General features: G+C 39.8%; 1 protein-coding gene across 7 annotated transcripts in view; it reads left to right on the forward strand.

Annotated features, from left to right (window-relative positions):
* WDFY3 (WD repeat and FYVE domain containing 3) overlaps positions 1-16980 on the forward strand; it is a 287453-nt gene that overhangs the window by 197984 nt on the left and 72489 nt on the right. For all 7 annotated transcript variants that reach the window (XM_044945700.1, XM_044945697.1, XM_044945695.1 and 4 more), the window contains 6 exons: positions 2407-2586; positions 4221-4454; positions 12636-12735; positions 14213-14373; positions 15409-15638; positions 16716-16825. In XM_044945700.1, coding sequence (XP_044801635.1) covers positions 2407-2586; positions 4221-4454; positions 12636-12735; positions 14213-14373; positions 15409-15638; positions 16716-16825 — 1015 coding nt within the window. The remainder of the gene's footprint in view (positions 1-2406; positions 2587-4220; positions 4455-12635; positions 12736-14212; positions 14374-15408; positions 15639-16715; positions 16826-16980) is intronic.

Genomic DNA, 16980 nt, shown 5'->3' on the forward strand with positions numbered 1-16980 from the left:
TATAAAACACATATTTCAGTGTATACATTTATATAATAAATATATACTGTATTACATGCAATTGCAACAATATGTTACTTGAACTTTTATTTTTTTTTTTTTAATTTTATTTTATTTTTAAACTTAACATAACTGTATTAGATTTGCCAAATATCAAAATGAATCCGCCACAGGTATACATGTGTTCCCCATCCTGAACCCTCCTCCCTCCTCTCTCCCCATTCCATCCCTCTGGGTCGTCCCAGTGGGACTTGAACTTTTAAAATCACTTCTATTTAGAGGCTCAAAATGTTATCAGTGCAAGTTTTACTTAGTGTTTTCATTTTCTCTTTTAGTTATTTCTAACTTAGATATGAAGCACTGAAAGAGTAAATGACAAAATTTATGTTCATATCTCTCATAGGAATGCTGTGAATAATGATTTAATTTTTTTTCTTACAAAATTCAGGATCACATTGTAAAAGGAATTATTAACTAGACTCTTTGGATTACAAGTACCTGAAAAATCTGATTTTAGTCAAAACTGTTCTTATGCAATCTAAGAAAAGAACATTGCTCTTAAATGTGTTAATTTAGAATACTTTGGGATTCTGGTTTTGGTTTTTATTCATAAACAATTATAAAAATCTAAGCTGAAAAAGAAGACTCTCTGGGCAAGTATCAGAAGATAAACATTGTTCATATAGAGTCTTCTGTCTTTTTTTATAACATCATCATCATTGTTATTGTGGTAATGCTTTTAAGGAAAACAAAACTCCCGTGTGTCTCTTTTACTCAGTCTTCTACAGCACTGCTTTACTTCTGACACTTCAGGTCACCAAGTATATAGAAGATTTTGCCCCAGTAGCTGGGTGTTCCACCATTCAGTTCAGTTCTGACACTATCTGCCAGGATATAGCATCCAGTTCCACAGGTTAAGGGCTCAGTCTCGTAAGATACTCCCCTGCCCCGCCTCCACCAATCCTGCCCCACTTCAAATGCCAGTCAGAAGTCCAGGTTGTTACCTGTGCTTCTGACTTACCAGTTATAAATCACAGGTTCCTGTGTCTCAGGAAAACATTTTACTTGCCAGATTACCAGTGTATTACAAAAGGTAACTCCAGAACAGCCAGCTGGAAGAGAGGCATACGGCAAGGTGGGGAGGGAAATGGAGCTCCACGCCTTCTCCTACTTGCTCTTCTCCCAGCACCTCCCTGTGTCCACCAGTCCGGAAGCTCTCTAAAACCCATGAATTTTGACTTTTTATGGAGCCTTCATTACATAGACATTAATTAAAGTCATTGGTCACTGGTGATTGAACTCTTCTTCCCTGTAGGCTGTGAAGGAGCAGACTAGGTTAATTTCCAACCTTCCAATCACATGGTTGGTTCCCCTGGCAAGAGCCCATCAACCTAAATTCAAGTGTGATTGAAAAGGGCTCCTTATAATGAACAAATGGAGGACAAAATGGCACCCCGATCCAGTATTCTGGCCTGGGAAATCCCATGGACAGAGGAGCCTTTCAGGCTACAGTCCTTAGGGTCACAAAAGCTGGACACAACACAAGTCAAGACGTCAGCCTGCATGTTTGTCCCCACATGGAATGCTGGTCTTGAGAAACGAGAGAACGGCTACTAAACCACCACCACCATCTTGAACAAAAAGACACATTTATGTCTCTTATCACTTAGGAAATGCCAAGAGTTTGAGGATCTCTGTGCCTGAAATGGGCAAAGATTAAATATATATTTCTTACTATAAATCACAGTATCACAGTTGCATAATGGTTAAGAACACTGTTCTCATTTTTTATATGACAGTGTGAGGCTCAAAGGGTGAAGTAACTCCCCGTTTCATCTTACTCCTTGCTCTGTGGCACGATGGAGGATGGGGCAACTTTGATGGTAATACAGCCACTGTTGGCACCCACCACCTTCATATTGATAGCGCTGAATAATCAAAACCATTGACTCCAGTTACTGAGCTGTGAGTACCCCAGTCCAGTGTTAGTCACTCAGTTGTGTCTGACTCTTTGCGACCCCATGGACTGTAGCCCACCAGGCTCTTCTGTCCATAGGATTCTCCAGGCATGCATACTGGAGTGGGTTGCCATTCCCTTCTCCAGGGGATCTTCCAACCCAGGGATTGAACCCTGGCCTCCTGCATTGCAGGCAGATGCTTTACCATCTGAGCTATCAGAGAAGCCCAGTGTGAGTACCCCAGTGAATGGAAAAACATCCTCTCGGTTTCTAGGGGTGTTGCCTTTGTTTTAGCTTATTTCCCGATTTGTTGGCCTGTGTGTTTACCCCTGTGTATGGTTTATGAGAGTTCTGGACCATTGGTATATCAAGTTTTAGAAGAGTAGTGAGTAACTTGTAGCAATGTCAGTGACGCTAACGTGTTGTCTCCTCTCCTGTCCCCTGGCAGCCTTGGCAATCAGAAGAAGAGGGATCTTGGCTCCGGGAGTATCCTGTGACCCTGATGCAGTTCTTCAGATACTTGTATCACAATGTCCCGGACCTGGCCTCCATGTGGATGAACCCTGATTTCCTGTGTGCACTGGCAGCCACGGTCTTCCCCTTCAACATCCGCCCTTATTCAGAAATGGTAGGAAAAAGGGAGAAAAATGTCAAAATTGGAATTAGTCTGCTCCAATCGTTAGCAGATTTTTTTTTTTTTGGCCAATCTTTTAAGTTTCTGACTGTTATAGTTTTGTAACTTTCTGCTCCACCTCTTGTATCATTATCTAGTGTCTGTCTCAAGACACACCTTCTTCTGCTTCCCCTAAAATTTCAGCAGTGAATGCTACTTCCTGTTCTTATTTACCATATTCTTGTAAGTCTCTCATGAGTGACTTTCCTCTTCATGTAGCTGTTGATCTATTTCTTTTTATATGTGACAATAGCTGTAGTGTTGTGAACTCAGATTACAGAGCTCTAATAGGACCAAATTTATTTGCACTTCATTTATTTTGGGAATTCGGCATCTCCTGGATTTAGTCTTTACAAACTAATTACACGATTTGGTTGTCTTTATAAGAAATGAAATGCATGCTTGTCCTTTCTGTTCAACTTTTTCCATTTTGTTCAACTGTTATTTTTCATATTTTGCACTAACTTAGTAGAAAGTTATTAGACTACTCATATATCATATGGGCTTCCCTGGTGGCTCAGACAGTAAAGAATCTGCCTGCAATGCAGAAGACCTAGGTTCTATCTCTGGGTCGGGAAGATCCCCTGGAGAAGGAAATGGCAACCCACTCCAGTATTCTTGCCTGGAGAATCCCATAGACAGAATAGCCTGGCAGGCTACAATGGACTACAGTCATTGATATCGCAGAGTCGGACGTGACCGAGCGGCTAATACGTGTATCATATAGATACTTCTTTTGTCCTTTAAAACAAACCCAAAAGACAGTTATTCCTCCATGGGACTTCAGAATTTCATGATGTTTCCTCCTTTTTCTCCTACTTACTCTAGACCCTGGAATAAAGTACCTTCCTCATACTAATTTCTTCTTCATGTAAAAAGATGAAATAAATACTCATGCTAAAAATTGTGGGAATTTTTAGGAGAAAGACAAGTATAGCACATGACCTTAATACTGTGGCTTGTTTATAACTTTAAAATCCACACTTTTGGTAAAAACAGGATTTTAGTAATAGCGCAGTGTTTTTTCCTTGTCAGCATCTTATAATCTGTCTTCTTGACCTTTCTTTTTCTGTTGACTCAAAATTGGTACTAGTTTTGTTATTGTTTTGTTTCATTTATTTGCTTGTTTTTTTAACCTAAAAAATAGATCAGCCCTTGGGTTCACTCATTAGTATGCCAGATCTTCATCTGAAATTCTGTAACACTTGGCTTCTCAGTAGGTATGTTTTATAATGTGCACATAAAATAGTCCTTCTCATTTTATTATTTAATTTATTTCAAGGGCAGTTATCCACAGTAGAGATAAAAATTCAGCATAAAGCAGTTATATGGTTAGCGGCCAGTCAGTAGCTTGATATTAGAAAGAATGTGTGTTGAGTAATCATGATCTATGGTGTCCGATTACCTCCCTGATAGGAGTATCTGAGTAAAGCCAAGTGAACTATGCGATGTGTTTAATAGCTTCATAGGACGTTAATGTTGAAGCAAAATGCTGTTGGTGCTACAGTTTGGTTTTTAGGAAACATGGAAGTAAAAATACCAAATGAATTTGAATGCGACTAGGGTACGTTTCCTCTTGATTTTATTAGGTGACTGATCTCGATGATGAAGTTGGATCTCCAGCTGAAGAATTTAAAGCCTTTGCAGCAGACACAGGGATGAACAGAAGCCAATCAGAGTACTGCAACGTGGGCGTCAAGACATACCTGACCAATCACCCAGCTAAGAAATTTGTTTTCGACTTCATGCGGGTCTTAATAATAGACAACCTCTGTCTTACGCCTGCCAGCAAGCAGACTCCACTGATTGATCTTTTGTTGGAGGTAAAGACAAAGAGATGCATGTACACCTCTTAAATTGTTTTTATAGTGAGGGCATTAATAGCCAAGCAAGTTTTATGCCAAATACCTTTCAGATTTCTAATTCCTCTGGGTTGTAAAGGCAGAACATATCATGGGCTATGGGAATTTTTTAATCCCAAGTGTGCTAATGTATATACTATCAGTTTGTTTCTCTTCTTTCTGTTCCCCTTGGCATGTCCTTTTTTTCTTAAAGATTTTTTTAATGTGGACAATTTTTAAAGTCTTACTGAATTTAAAACAGTTTTGCTTCTGTTTTATGTTTTGGGTTTTTGACTGGAAGACATGTGGGGTCTTAGCTCCCAGACCAGGGATTGAACCTGCACCCTCTCCGATGGAAGGTGAAGTCTTAACCACTGCACTGCCAGCTAAGTCCCTGCATGTCCGTAATCCAGTCCTTTATTGCCCTTTCCCTAGACCAGGAATCGACAAACTTTTCCTGTAAGGGGCCAAATAGCAAATATTTTTAGATTTATGGGCCATACAGTGTCTAACAACTACTTAACCCACCATTGCAGTTAGAAAAGCAGCCATAGGCAATACATAAATGAGTGAGCATAGCTGTGTTCCAATAAAACTTTATATACAAGAACTCGCATAGGCTGAGTTTGGCCCAGGGACCCTAGTGTTCCAGCTGCTTCCCCCCTAGTCTCATACAGCAGCATCGTCTCCTCAGCTTGTTAACTCCCTACTTCAGTCTGTCTTATGTATCACTTCCGGTATTACTGCTTTCAGTGTCCTATGGGGCTTAAAACATGGTGCTCAATGTGCACTTTTTAAATTTTTCCTCAAGGCAGAAAATGTGTAGGTTGCTTGGTATCTAAACTCAGGCTGCTATAACAAACTACCCAAAACTGGGTGGCTTCAATGGCAGGCAGTTATTTCTCACAGTTCTGGTGACTGAGAAGTCTGACATAGGCTGCCACCAGCTTGGTCAGGTCATGGTGAGGGTGCTCTTCCTGGCTTATTGACGGCTGCCGTGCTCTCACAGGGCAGAGAAAGAGCTCAGGTGGTTCTTCATCTTCTTATAAGGGTTTGAGTCCCCTCATGGGGGATCCACCCTCATGGCCTTCCCAGAGCTTCCCAGGGGGCTTCTCAGGGCTTCCCAGGTGGCTCAGTGGTAAAGAATCTACCTGCCAATGCAAGAGACACAGGAGACACGGGTTCATTCCCTGAGTCTGGAAGATCCCATGGAGAAGGAAATGGCAGCCCACTCCAGTATTTTTGCCTGGAGAATCCCCATGGACAGAGGATCCTGAAGGGCTACAGTCCATGGGGTCGCAAAGAGTCAGACGTGACTTAGCAACTAAGCATGCATGCATCATGGCTCATCTAAACCTAATTACCTCCAGAAAGCCCTACCTTATAATATCATCATATTGAGAGTTAGGGCATAACTTACGAATTTGAGGGGAGGGGACACACACATTTAGTCCTTGCACTTGTTCATTCTCTTGATAAGAACTAGCTGATGTTTCAGAAAACAAACCCTAAGTGGCCACACTGCTGGTTCTAGAAGTTGACCATCCCTGAAAACCAAATGTTCATATAGGAAAATCTCAAAGAGAAATTTAAAAATCACAGAAGGGAATCTAAGATATAATTAGTTGCTTATTCATTCATTCTTTTGGCCAGTGCATATTAAACAGGGTCAAGCAGTACATGCAAGGGCTCTGAAAATAGTGTTTCGTGAAAGATTTCAGTGCAAAAGACTAACTGCTTTTCTTTCTGAAAAACTTCCTGCATGCTGCTGACAATTGTTTGACAACTGACCCTGCACTTTCTCTTCTCCCTCTACTGGTGAAGAGAAAACAGTTAATTTTTTATTTGAAACTTTAAAACTCCAGCAGATGTTTTATCTTATTCATGTAGAAATATCTCAGCTTGATCTATTAAAAGAAATCACTAGTATAATTTAGATAACAGTCATGCTAAGCATTTTAACCAGGACCACAGTGTTTAATATTGGCAGGAAAATAATTGATTTCATCAATAATTCATGTGGACAAGCATGCCTGGTAGAACTTGTCCTCTTTGGAAACTAAAAATAAGAAAAGAGATGGCTAGTATTTTAGTGCCTGGGGTAAGAATGTGAAGCATTTTATGCAAAATAAAATGTTTATCATGAAATAACAGAATAAAGTTCAGAAGAGGTATAATAAAGCATAACCGAGCCAAAAAATAAGATACATGTATGTAGAAGAAATGGGGTAAGTGTGTACATCCAGTAATAACACTATCAGTCTTGTCAGTTCAGTCGCTCAGTCATGTCCAACTTTTTGTAACCTCATGAACTGCAACACACCAGGCCTCCCTGTCCATCACCAACTCCCAGAGCCTACCCAAACTCATGTCCATTGAGTCGGTGATGCCATCCAACCATCTTATCCTCTGTCGTCCCCTTCTCCTCCTGCCCTCAGTCTTTCCCAACATCAGGGTCTTTTCAAGTGAGTCAGCTCTTTGCATCAGGTGGCCAAAGTATTGGTGTTTCAGCTTCAGCGTCAGCCCTTCCAATGAATATTTAGGACTGATTTCCTTTAGGATGGACTGGTTGGATGTCTTTGCAGTCCAAGGGACTCTCAAGAGTCTTCTCCAACACCACAGTTCAAAAGCATCAATTCTTCAGCACTCAGCTTTCTTTATAGTCCAATTCACATCCATACATGACTACTGGAAAAACCGTAGCCTTGACTAGACGGACTTTTGTTGGCAAAGTAATGTCTCTGCTTTTTAATATGCTATCTAGGTTGGTCATAACTTCCCTTCCAAGGAGTAAGCGTCTTAATTTCATGGCTGCAGTCACCATCTGCAGTGATTTTGGAGCCCAGAAAAATAAAGTCAGCAACTGTTTCCACTGTTTCCCCATCTATTTGCCATGAAGTGATGGGACCAGATGCCATGATCTTCGTTTTCTGAATGTTGAGCTTTAAGCCAACTTTTTCACTCTCGTCTTTCACTTTCATCAAGAGGCTCTTGAGTTCCTCTTCACTTTCTGCCATAAGGGTGGTGTCCTCTGCATATCTGAGGTTATTGATATTTCTGCCTGCAATCTTGATTCCAGCTTGTGCTTCATCCAGGCAAGCCTTTCTCATGATGTACTCTGTGTATCAGTCTTGTAGGAATCCTAATAGCTAACTATCAGTTGATAAATTATGTAATTGTCTCTTATTTTAGTTTTTCTGTATTTTTCAGTGAGAAAAGCTTGATATGGCATGTATTAACTTCGAGGTAACAGTCTCATTATTGCGGTCACTAATTTGCCCTATAGTGGAATTGTATCTGATTGCATTAGGGTGTCAGGGGTGGTAGGATGATGTTTTAGGAAGAACCAGGGAGTGTCAAGGTTGAATTTCCCAAATAGATCATTAGCTCCTTAAAGTTAGGGGCCAACTTTCATGTGTCCTTTTATCTCTCAAAAAATTAGCTCAGTGTCTTGATTTGTTCTTTAAGTAATTTTGAATCATTTACCTACAACTACATCCCTGGCCTTTCCCAAACAAGATACGATACTATCCAATAAAAGATATATAAATTTGCTTTTAAAATACATGCTTTTAGGGGCTTCCCTGGTGGTCTAGTGGTGAAAATTCTGTATTCCTAATGCAGGGGACCCAGGTTTGACTTAGTCATACGTAGAACTAGATCCTATATGCCGCAACTAAGACCTGGTGCAGCTAAATAAATAAATTTTTTCTTTTAAAAACAGCATAAGACCTTTACAGAGAAAAAAATTATACTTCTTAAAATTTATGCTTCAAATCTAACACACACAGAATACACATACAAAAAATAGTTGGTGAAAAGAATATTGCACTCCCTGTTTTCCCATAGTGTGAAAAAATAAGTTACAGTCATGATTTTTAATGTAAGGATTGTGAAGTCTTTATCTCTGAAGAAGTTCAAGAAGAGAATTATACTACACACTTGCCATTTACCTTCATGGAAGAAGGGGTTTGAACCAACTGATTTTCAGTCTGATATGCTCATGCCAGGCTATTTTCAGTCTTAAGATTATTTGGGATTTTATCACAAGAGTACCTGCTTATTTCACTACATCTACAAAAGAATGTGTGAAATTATCTTCATTAGCAGTCTAGAAAAAGAAAAGATCTGCATTCATCTAGACGGGCCACAGTGTGAGTGAGGTCAAATACAAGGGAGGTGGTGTGGTGGTGTAGCAAAGCCTGGTTTGAATTCTGGCCCTGATGTTTATTATATAAACATTTTAATCTCACCAAGCCAAATTCATCCTCTGAAGAATGATATTATATACTGTCTCCCCCAGGTGATTGCTGTGAGAGTTAAATAAATGATAGGTAAATCACCCAGCAAAACTATTTTGAGAAATTAAACATGCTGCTTTTAGCTGTGTAACCTTGACTCAGCTCAGTTCTCTTCATCCCTTCTAGTTTGCCCACCTTTAAAATAGTATATGAGATTTCCAGGTGATTTGTGTACATGTTAACATTTAGGAAGCACTTCCTAATCTGCAAGCTGTATCCCGTGGGTTAAATCTAGCCTGCCTTTATAAATAAAGTTTTGTTGGAACACACATAAAGAATAGTATAAAAATAGAATCTGTCTCTGAGGATCATAGTGACAATTAAATAAGATGATCCGTTTAAGATTCATAACACAGTGCCTGGCACTTAAGACTTACTCAGAAACCAAGTGGCCTGTGTTGTCTTGTACCTGGGCCTCCAGCTGCTCTTCCCTAGCTCGTCTTCCCCAGTGTCCTCTGCTGTCACCACCAGGCATCTCGTGGAGAAAGTGGAAGTGTGAGTCGCTCAGTCGAGTCCAACTCTTTTGCAACCCCATGGACTGTAGCCTGCCAGGCTCCTCTATCCATGGAATTCTCCAGGCAAGAATACTGGAGTGCATTGCCATGCCCTCCTCCAGGGGATCTTTCTCATCCAGGGATCAAACTCTCGAGCCTTGGGCATTGCAGACAGATTCTTTATTGTCTGAACAACCAGGTCTCATGGAGGGCCACAGGAATTTGTTGCACGTGGCCATGGAAGGAAAGTACCTGAGAACAGTCATAAAGTACCCATACAGACCTAAAAGAAAGAAAGATAGTGAAGCGGAGTTCACTGCTTTCTGCTCCTGCCATCTTCTTAAAGACCTCCCCATTCACATCAGAGTGAAAGCCATGTGACTGCAGAGCAATAAACAACCCCCACCCCCACCCCTATCCCCCTGCAAAGTGGAAAAGTAGGCAGGCACTGTTATAAAATACCTGAGAGAAGAGAAGCCAGTGAAGAGGAACACTGCAGTCAGGATGACAAAGCTCAGGCTCCTCTGATGGCTCCAGCCCATTACAGAGACAGTACGGAACACTCAAGGTCTTCCTCCCCAAGCCACAGTGCTCTCAGCCGTGGGCCACAGACGCATGTGGGCTGTCTGGCCTGTGTCCAGGAAGATTCTGCCTGGCGTCCCCAGGCCTCAGAAAGGGGGCTTTGATTCTTTGAAGACAGATGTTATTGGCTGGCTTTGTGTTTCCTCTGGGAAGATAGATCTGACAGCCAGAGGCCAGAGCAGACCACAGTGCTTCGTTCTGCGCTGAATTCATCCTGGTTGTCTGGTGAGCCAACCAGGCTTATCTGGAAAACCACGACAGAGAGATCATAGCAGAGCTGCTCTTGTTGTACATCTGTTAACTTCAATTTGGAAATTTTCAGTAGGGCTGGAAGAGTAGGGCAAGTAAAGCAATGAACTTTGGCATCAAAGAAACTGAGCTTTGAAACCTAGTTTTGACTTGACCAACTGACTTAACCACTCTAAGCCTCAGTTACCTCATCTCAAAAGTGGAGATGATAGTATGTACTTCAAAAGGTTATTTTGCAGAATGAGATAAGGTACATAAAACTAAGCAGTGTCTGGCACATAATTGTGTTCAGAGAATTGTTTAAATAAAAATGGAGAGAACTATGCATGCACTCACAAAGTTTTAAATCCTTTCAAAGTTAGGCTGCTGTGAGCCTCAGTTCGAGCTTGGAGGTTAGAACCAAGAACAGAGTTGATTCTGGGTCATGATCATTCATGACACAGCTTCAGTGAGCAGACAATTAAATACCTTTTGGTGATTGTTCTCAGTTGCTCACCTGTGTTCAGTTCTTCGTGGCCCATGGACTGTAGCCCGCCAAGCTCCTCTGTCCATGGAATTTTCCAGGCAAGAATCCTGGAGTGGGTTAACATTTCTTCCTCCAGGGTCAGATCCTCCTTCAGACCCCAGGATGGAACCTGTGTCTCTTATGTCTCCTGCATTTGCAGGTGGATTCTCTTCCACTAGCGCCACCTGGGAAGCCCTAGTGGTAACTGAGCCAGCCTTAAATCCTTGTAGAATACTTTTTAATGAAGTAAAAATAAATATTGTTGACAGATCAAGCTACTTCTCTTTGTACTATGTTCCCTGTTTTACAGACTCCAAAACTTTCTCTTGTTAATTAAGGCTATATAAACTCTACTCACTCTTACTTTCTCATTAGCCACATTGAGTTGATTATAATCCTGAATAAGTATTGCTGACTTCAGGGGTATTAAAATCCTGCTGTGAATGGCCTCTAATCTGATTAAAAGATAGTCCTCATAGACTCATCCGTCTTCTGCTTATCACTTCAGTGTCTTTACTTCCCCTTCCCTCGGCAGGGGTCAGGTCTTCAAGGCCTCTCAGCCTGAGGAATGGGCTGGCCTTGGCCCCAGCTCGCCTGCTGTCTGTTCAGCTGCACAGGAAAATGGATTAAGATTAAAAACAACATGACATGACCTTTGCTTTTTCCCAGATTACTCTCTTGCCAAACCAAACTCCTAAGCACTAATATTCGTTTAACTGTTACTTGGCCCATATTTTGTTATTTTAAAACTGGATAAATGTGTTTTACCACAAAAACAGAGAAACATTTGTTAAAACTTTGGTTGGTTTTTGAATCCTTAGAATAATATCTTTGATCTGAATATAGAATTCCGATTTTAACTACTTTTTTTAAAAACCTTTATTAGGATCGCTTTGAAAATCAGAATAGAAAGAAATGGGTTTTTTCCCCCAATAGAGCATATTTTAATTTTAAATACATAAAGCAAAACAGTGTTCTGTAGCCCACTTTCGTGTCATGGTTATAAACATAGTCCCAGACCAGTCTGTGCAAGAAGAAATAGATTCTTTAATTTCATTGGCAAAGCATCACGCCTCTGCTTATAACTACAAATCCAGATCTCCTTTTAAGAAACAACTTCATGTCACTTTATTGAATGGTTCCATATCTACCTCCTGTCCAAAGCCAACTACCAGGACTGACATTTGAGAGAATAACAAAAGGATCTCTCCTACCTTTCATCCCTGTGTTCCCCGAGCTTTGCCACCTCTCGGGTTAGAGTTCTGAAAGTTATGCACCTGGATTGTATCACCCTAATTACCTAGAGAAATGCCATCAGAGAACTATAGTTAAGCTTCATGCCCTAAGCTTTTATTCACAATAATTTTAAAAATCATCTTTGTACTATATAAAACCATTATCAAAGGTATTACCTATTGAGTTGTTCATTGTCCACTTTATAAAAAAAACCCACAGAGAACATTCTTTTCAGAACCATCTAGGAAAACATCCTTGCTGGCTAACTAGTGTGGTTTTTTAAAAAAATATTTTATAGATATTAAAAAGCTTTGTAAATCGTTTTTTCTCCTCCTTCTTGACCCTAGGAAGCTCTAAGTGAAATTGTGTGCTTAATTGATTTTTTATATAAATACTCCTGTCCCCATTGACTTCACCTTCTTAGTTACTAGATTCCTGAGCTTTTGTGTTTGTTTACATGGCCTTATGATTTATTTTACCTGTATATCATTAAAAATTGCCTGATTTCTTTTGAAAGTGAGATTATAATAATAAATATGAAAATTTTATTAAATACTCAAAATGTTGAGAATACTGTTTTTGGAGGAATGGATTCAGAAGACAATATGCCTGTTCAATTTTTTTTTTTAATCTATGATCAGAAAAATAGAGTATACACATACATACCATCCCTCATGACATATTTTATTACTTACCAGTAGGGGCTTTTTTAAATATGACTATGGTAATGTAACTATGGTTGAGGCTTACCTTCATTGAATTGGTTCTGTTTCTAATTCTAAAATTTATTACTTAGGCTTCCCCTGAGAGATCGACAAGAACTCAGCAAAAAGAATTTCAGACTTACATTTTGGATAGTGTGATGGATCATTTGCTTGCAGCTGATGTTTTACTGGGTAATATTATGTTATCTTCACTTTGTTAAAAAATACTGGTAATCACTTCCCTTCTTTATTTAAACTCCAAGTATACCACTGTTTTAACTTCATCTTTTTCCTTCTTTCCTGTGCATTTTCCCATCATATTGGTATTTTCCTTTGAACCTGGCCTTAATGATCAGCAACAAGGACTACTTAAGCTGCTTGTCCACTTTCGTACATTCAGAGGTGGCAGGAAGGGGACAAGGAAAGAGAAAAAAGTGTTTTTAAGACCATATTATGTGAACAGGCTCTATTTTTATAAATTAGCTAATACTTTAAAAAATTAACTTATTGTAGTATTGTTACAAACAAGCAAATTATAAATGTAGCACTCTGAATGAGCACCCAGACAACATGCCTCTGTAAGAACAAATGATAGAAATGTGCTACCAGCACCCGCAGAAACTCCCCTCTCCTTGACCCAATTACTAGTCTCTGAGTCACTGCCTCAGCTTCTAAAACAGCAGATTCATTTCACCTGTCCTTGAACCTTATCCACACAGGATCACACAACATGTATTCTCTTTAGTCCGGCTTTTTACACCCAATACTGTGTTCATGAGATTTATCCACATAGTTGCATGTGGCAGGAGTCCATTCATTTCTGTGTAATGTTCTTTTATATGAATATATAAATTTATCCAATTTGTTGTTGATGGACATTCAGTAGTTTCTAGCTGGAGACAATTAGAAATAAAACTGTTATCAATGTTCTTTATATAATATCAGTTTTACTACATGAAGACACACAATGAAAAGTTTTGCATCATGTAGTAATTTAGAGTTAGGCAGGAATAATAATTGCAATCAGTAAAAACTCAAATTTCTAGAAAGGAGGGGCTTAATTCTCCTGGCTCCATTGGAGGCAGAGCCAGGAGGATTAGCCTTGAGCCAGTATGTACACAGCAGGCACACTCAAGACCCTGGGGCAGCTATGGAAGTGAAACAGTGCTGATAAGGATCCTGGAGGGGGCAAAAGGTACCCCTTGGCTATTCGTAATTCCTCTGGATCTCTCTTCTGCCAAAATTACTTCGTTGTGCTTAAAGGTATATTCAAAAAGAAAAAGTTTAGTGGTTTCCTTTATCCTTTATTAGTTATACAGTATCAATTTACAGCTAATAAACTGACAATTTTTCTGTCAAAGGGGGACCATCTATCACTGACTTTAAGTTGAAGAACTGTTTTCTTATCACAGACTGTCATAAGATAGAAAGTTCACAGTCTGCATCCATAACATTTTTATCCTGCAGAAAGTATCTCTTTCAACATTTATCATGACTTCTGGCCATGAACATCATTTTGCTTCAAGTGGTCCATAAGAGTTAGGAGTCTTATTTCTGATTATAGTAGGTGTACTCATTTTTCCTTCACCTGACTTGTTTAAGGGTCTGGTCTCGGGCTGGTTGATATCCATTTTCTTAGACATTTTTTTTTTTCCCTGTTGGAATTTAGGAGAAGATGCATCTCTTCCTATCACCAGTGGAGGAAGCTACCAGGTATTGGTGAACAATGTGTTTTATTTCACACAACGTGTGGTGGACAAGCTTTGGCAAGGCATGTTCAACAAAGAATCTAAACTTCTTATAGATTTTATAATTCAACTAATTGCACAGGTAATCCATTGTCATATTAGCTGTAGAGTACATGTTTTCCTATTGAGAAACTTTCCTTGGGTGTCAAAATTGTTGGAAATAATTGTAACTAATAAGATAATGAATGTTGACATTTAATATGAAGCTCAGCTTATTGAAAGTGAATAAAACCTTTGTATCATAACCATTCCCCGTTACCTCCTGGCCTGGCATCCTCTTTCTCTCCAGCTGTGGGCTTCTCACTGTCTTCCCTGCTGACATCACCCTTTGCTACACTCATAGCTGGATAACTTTGGTTTAAAGACCTTATGTTAACAGGATTTGATAGATCTTCATAGTATGATGAAAGGTTTGCAGAACATGAAGATTTGCTGTTAAAGGAGTATTCTCTTCTTGCAGTTGAATCTGCACAAAGTCCATTGGAGCCATTTCTTTGAAAATGTCATTTTACTGCCTGTCTGGGGTGCCTTTGCCTGGTTTGGCACAAGCGACAAACCTCATTCAACACACGATGTAGCAAGTAGGAAAGGCCCTTGTCGTGTGTTGTTGGCATGTGGTGCAGAGGTTCTTTCATGTCACCTAAGAATTTAAGAATAAACTTGTATGTAAGTCAGAGAAAAGTTCTCAAGTAAGATGAAAGTAGAACATCAGACAACGTTTTTACTAATGTTTTTGGTAATTTTTGTGTGTAATTGAGTAGATGCTGATCACCCTGCCAAAACTTGTGGGTAGGAGACGCTATCTGGCTGGCACTTCTTCGTGTTCTCAGGGAGGCTGCTTCACTCCCAGGAGGGCTGGCAGCTCTCCTCACCAGGAGGTCTATTTACACATAGCACTCATCTCCTGACATCACATTTATGTGTCTCTTGGGCTCAGAACCTAATAACATCAAGTGCTTTGTATTTTTTTGTTAATAACTCGGCAGCCCAGTACTTAGCATGGCGTCTGGTACACAGTAAATCTAATAAATGTTCATGTGTGAATGATAAGCAGGGTTTTGGGGTTTGTTTTTGTTTTTTTCCATTTTACTAAGTAAAGTATCTCTCATTTCTCTAGTCAAAGAGAAGATCCCAGGGGTTGTCACTGGATGCAGTCTATCACTGCCTCAACAGGACCATCCTGTACCAGTTCTCCCGGGCGCACAAAACCGTCCCGCAGCAAGTAGCCCTTCTTGACTCTCTCAGGGTCCTGACTGTCAACAGGAACTTGATCCTGGGCCCTGGAAACCATGACCAAGAATTCATCAGCTGTCTGGCTCACTGCCTCATTAACCTGCATGTTGGGAGGTAACTTTTAGGTTCAGTTTAAACTGGTCTTTATTTTATTAATACTTCTTTGATGATAACATTTCTTTTCTCTGTAATCTCAGTTTTACTTAAAATTTCATGAGAAGGTAAAAAACAAGTATTGAATTTTTGCAATGAGATAATGATTTTTTTTTTGCTTTAATTTCCTTTTTCTTTTTGTTCATCACATGTCATATATACTTTAAAAAGATTGTTTACTTTAAAGTAATTTAGATACACGCTGTCAGAGGTGAAGAGGAGTAAAAGGATAGGAATGCAGTAAATAAATGCAATATGGGTAAAGTTAGTATTTTTCCATTGATTGTTTTGACAGATATTTCTTTGGTGTCTTCTGAGGGCCAGGCACTGAGTTAGGGACTGGGAAGAAATATGAGTAAGTCAGATCCTGTGGCAGGTCTTGGAGCTCGCAGTCTAGGAGGGAGGACCAGTAACTAAGCACGGCCAGTCAGATGTGCTAAGTGCTCTGCTAGAAGCGTGGAGCTCAGGGAGAACGCGTGTGCCAGGTGGCCTGCCTGGGAGAGACGCCTGCTGAGTTACAGCGTGAACCTGGTTGAGGAGCAATTTACTGTCCCAAGAAAACAAGGAAAAGTGATATCAGAAGAAAGCGTTCACCTCTGTGGTTTCCCAGAGGGAAAAAGAATACGGTGCATAGGAAACTGCGCGTATTCCACTGCTGCCTGGAGCACAGAGTGGTGACATAGAGATGGGAGAGGGAGCACAGACATACGAGGAAAACGTTCATAAATGAACTTTTTGCAATTTTTAGGTAAAAATGTTAATAGTCATCAAAAAGCATCTGAAATAATATGTTCATCTTAATGCTGTAATTTAATTTAATTACATTTAGTCCAGTGGATTTGTGATATCACTCCTTAAAAATGACATTTCCGTGATAAATTGGAAGTTCTGTTTTGTGAGTCTGCCGAATGTCTGTCTGCCATTAATGCAACTTTGTGACAGAGCCAGCATTCACTGGTGTCTGCAGAGTAATAGTCATTACAGTTTGCAGCTACAATAATTTCCTTCATAGAATTTAAACTGCCTGGAATTTTCTAGCAATGTGGATGGATTTGGACTGGAAGCAGAAGCCCGCATGACTACATGGCATATTATGATCCCCTCGGATATTGAACCAGATGGTGGTTACAGCCAAGATATTAGTGAAGGTAATTATCTCAATTTCCCCCCCACACCTTTCTCTACACTCATTTCTGACAAGCTTATTAACCAGAAATGTATTAATACATCTTTTGTTACCCAAACATTATTGACCAGAGATGTTTCAGTGTTGACTTACATAACAAATCACTGACCACAGGCG

This window comes from Bubalus bubalis, chromosome 7 (genome assembly GCF_019923935.1).
Source record: "Bubalus bubalis isolate 160015118507 breed Murrah chromosome 7, NDDB_SH_1, whole genome shotgun sequence".
In the NCBI taxonomy this organism is placed as follows: domain Eukaryota; kingdom Metazoa; phylum Chordata; class Mammalia; order Artiodactyla; family Bovidae; genus Bubalus; species Bubalus bubalis.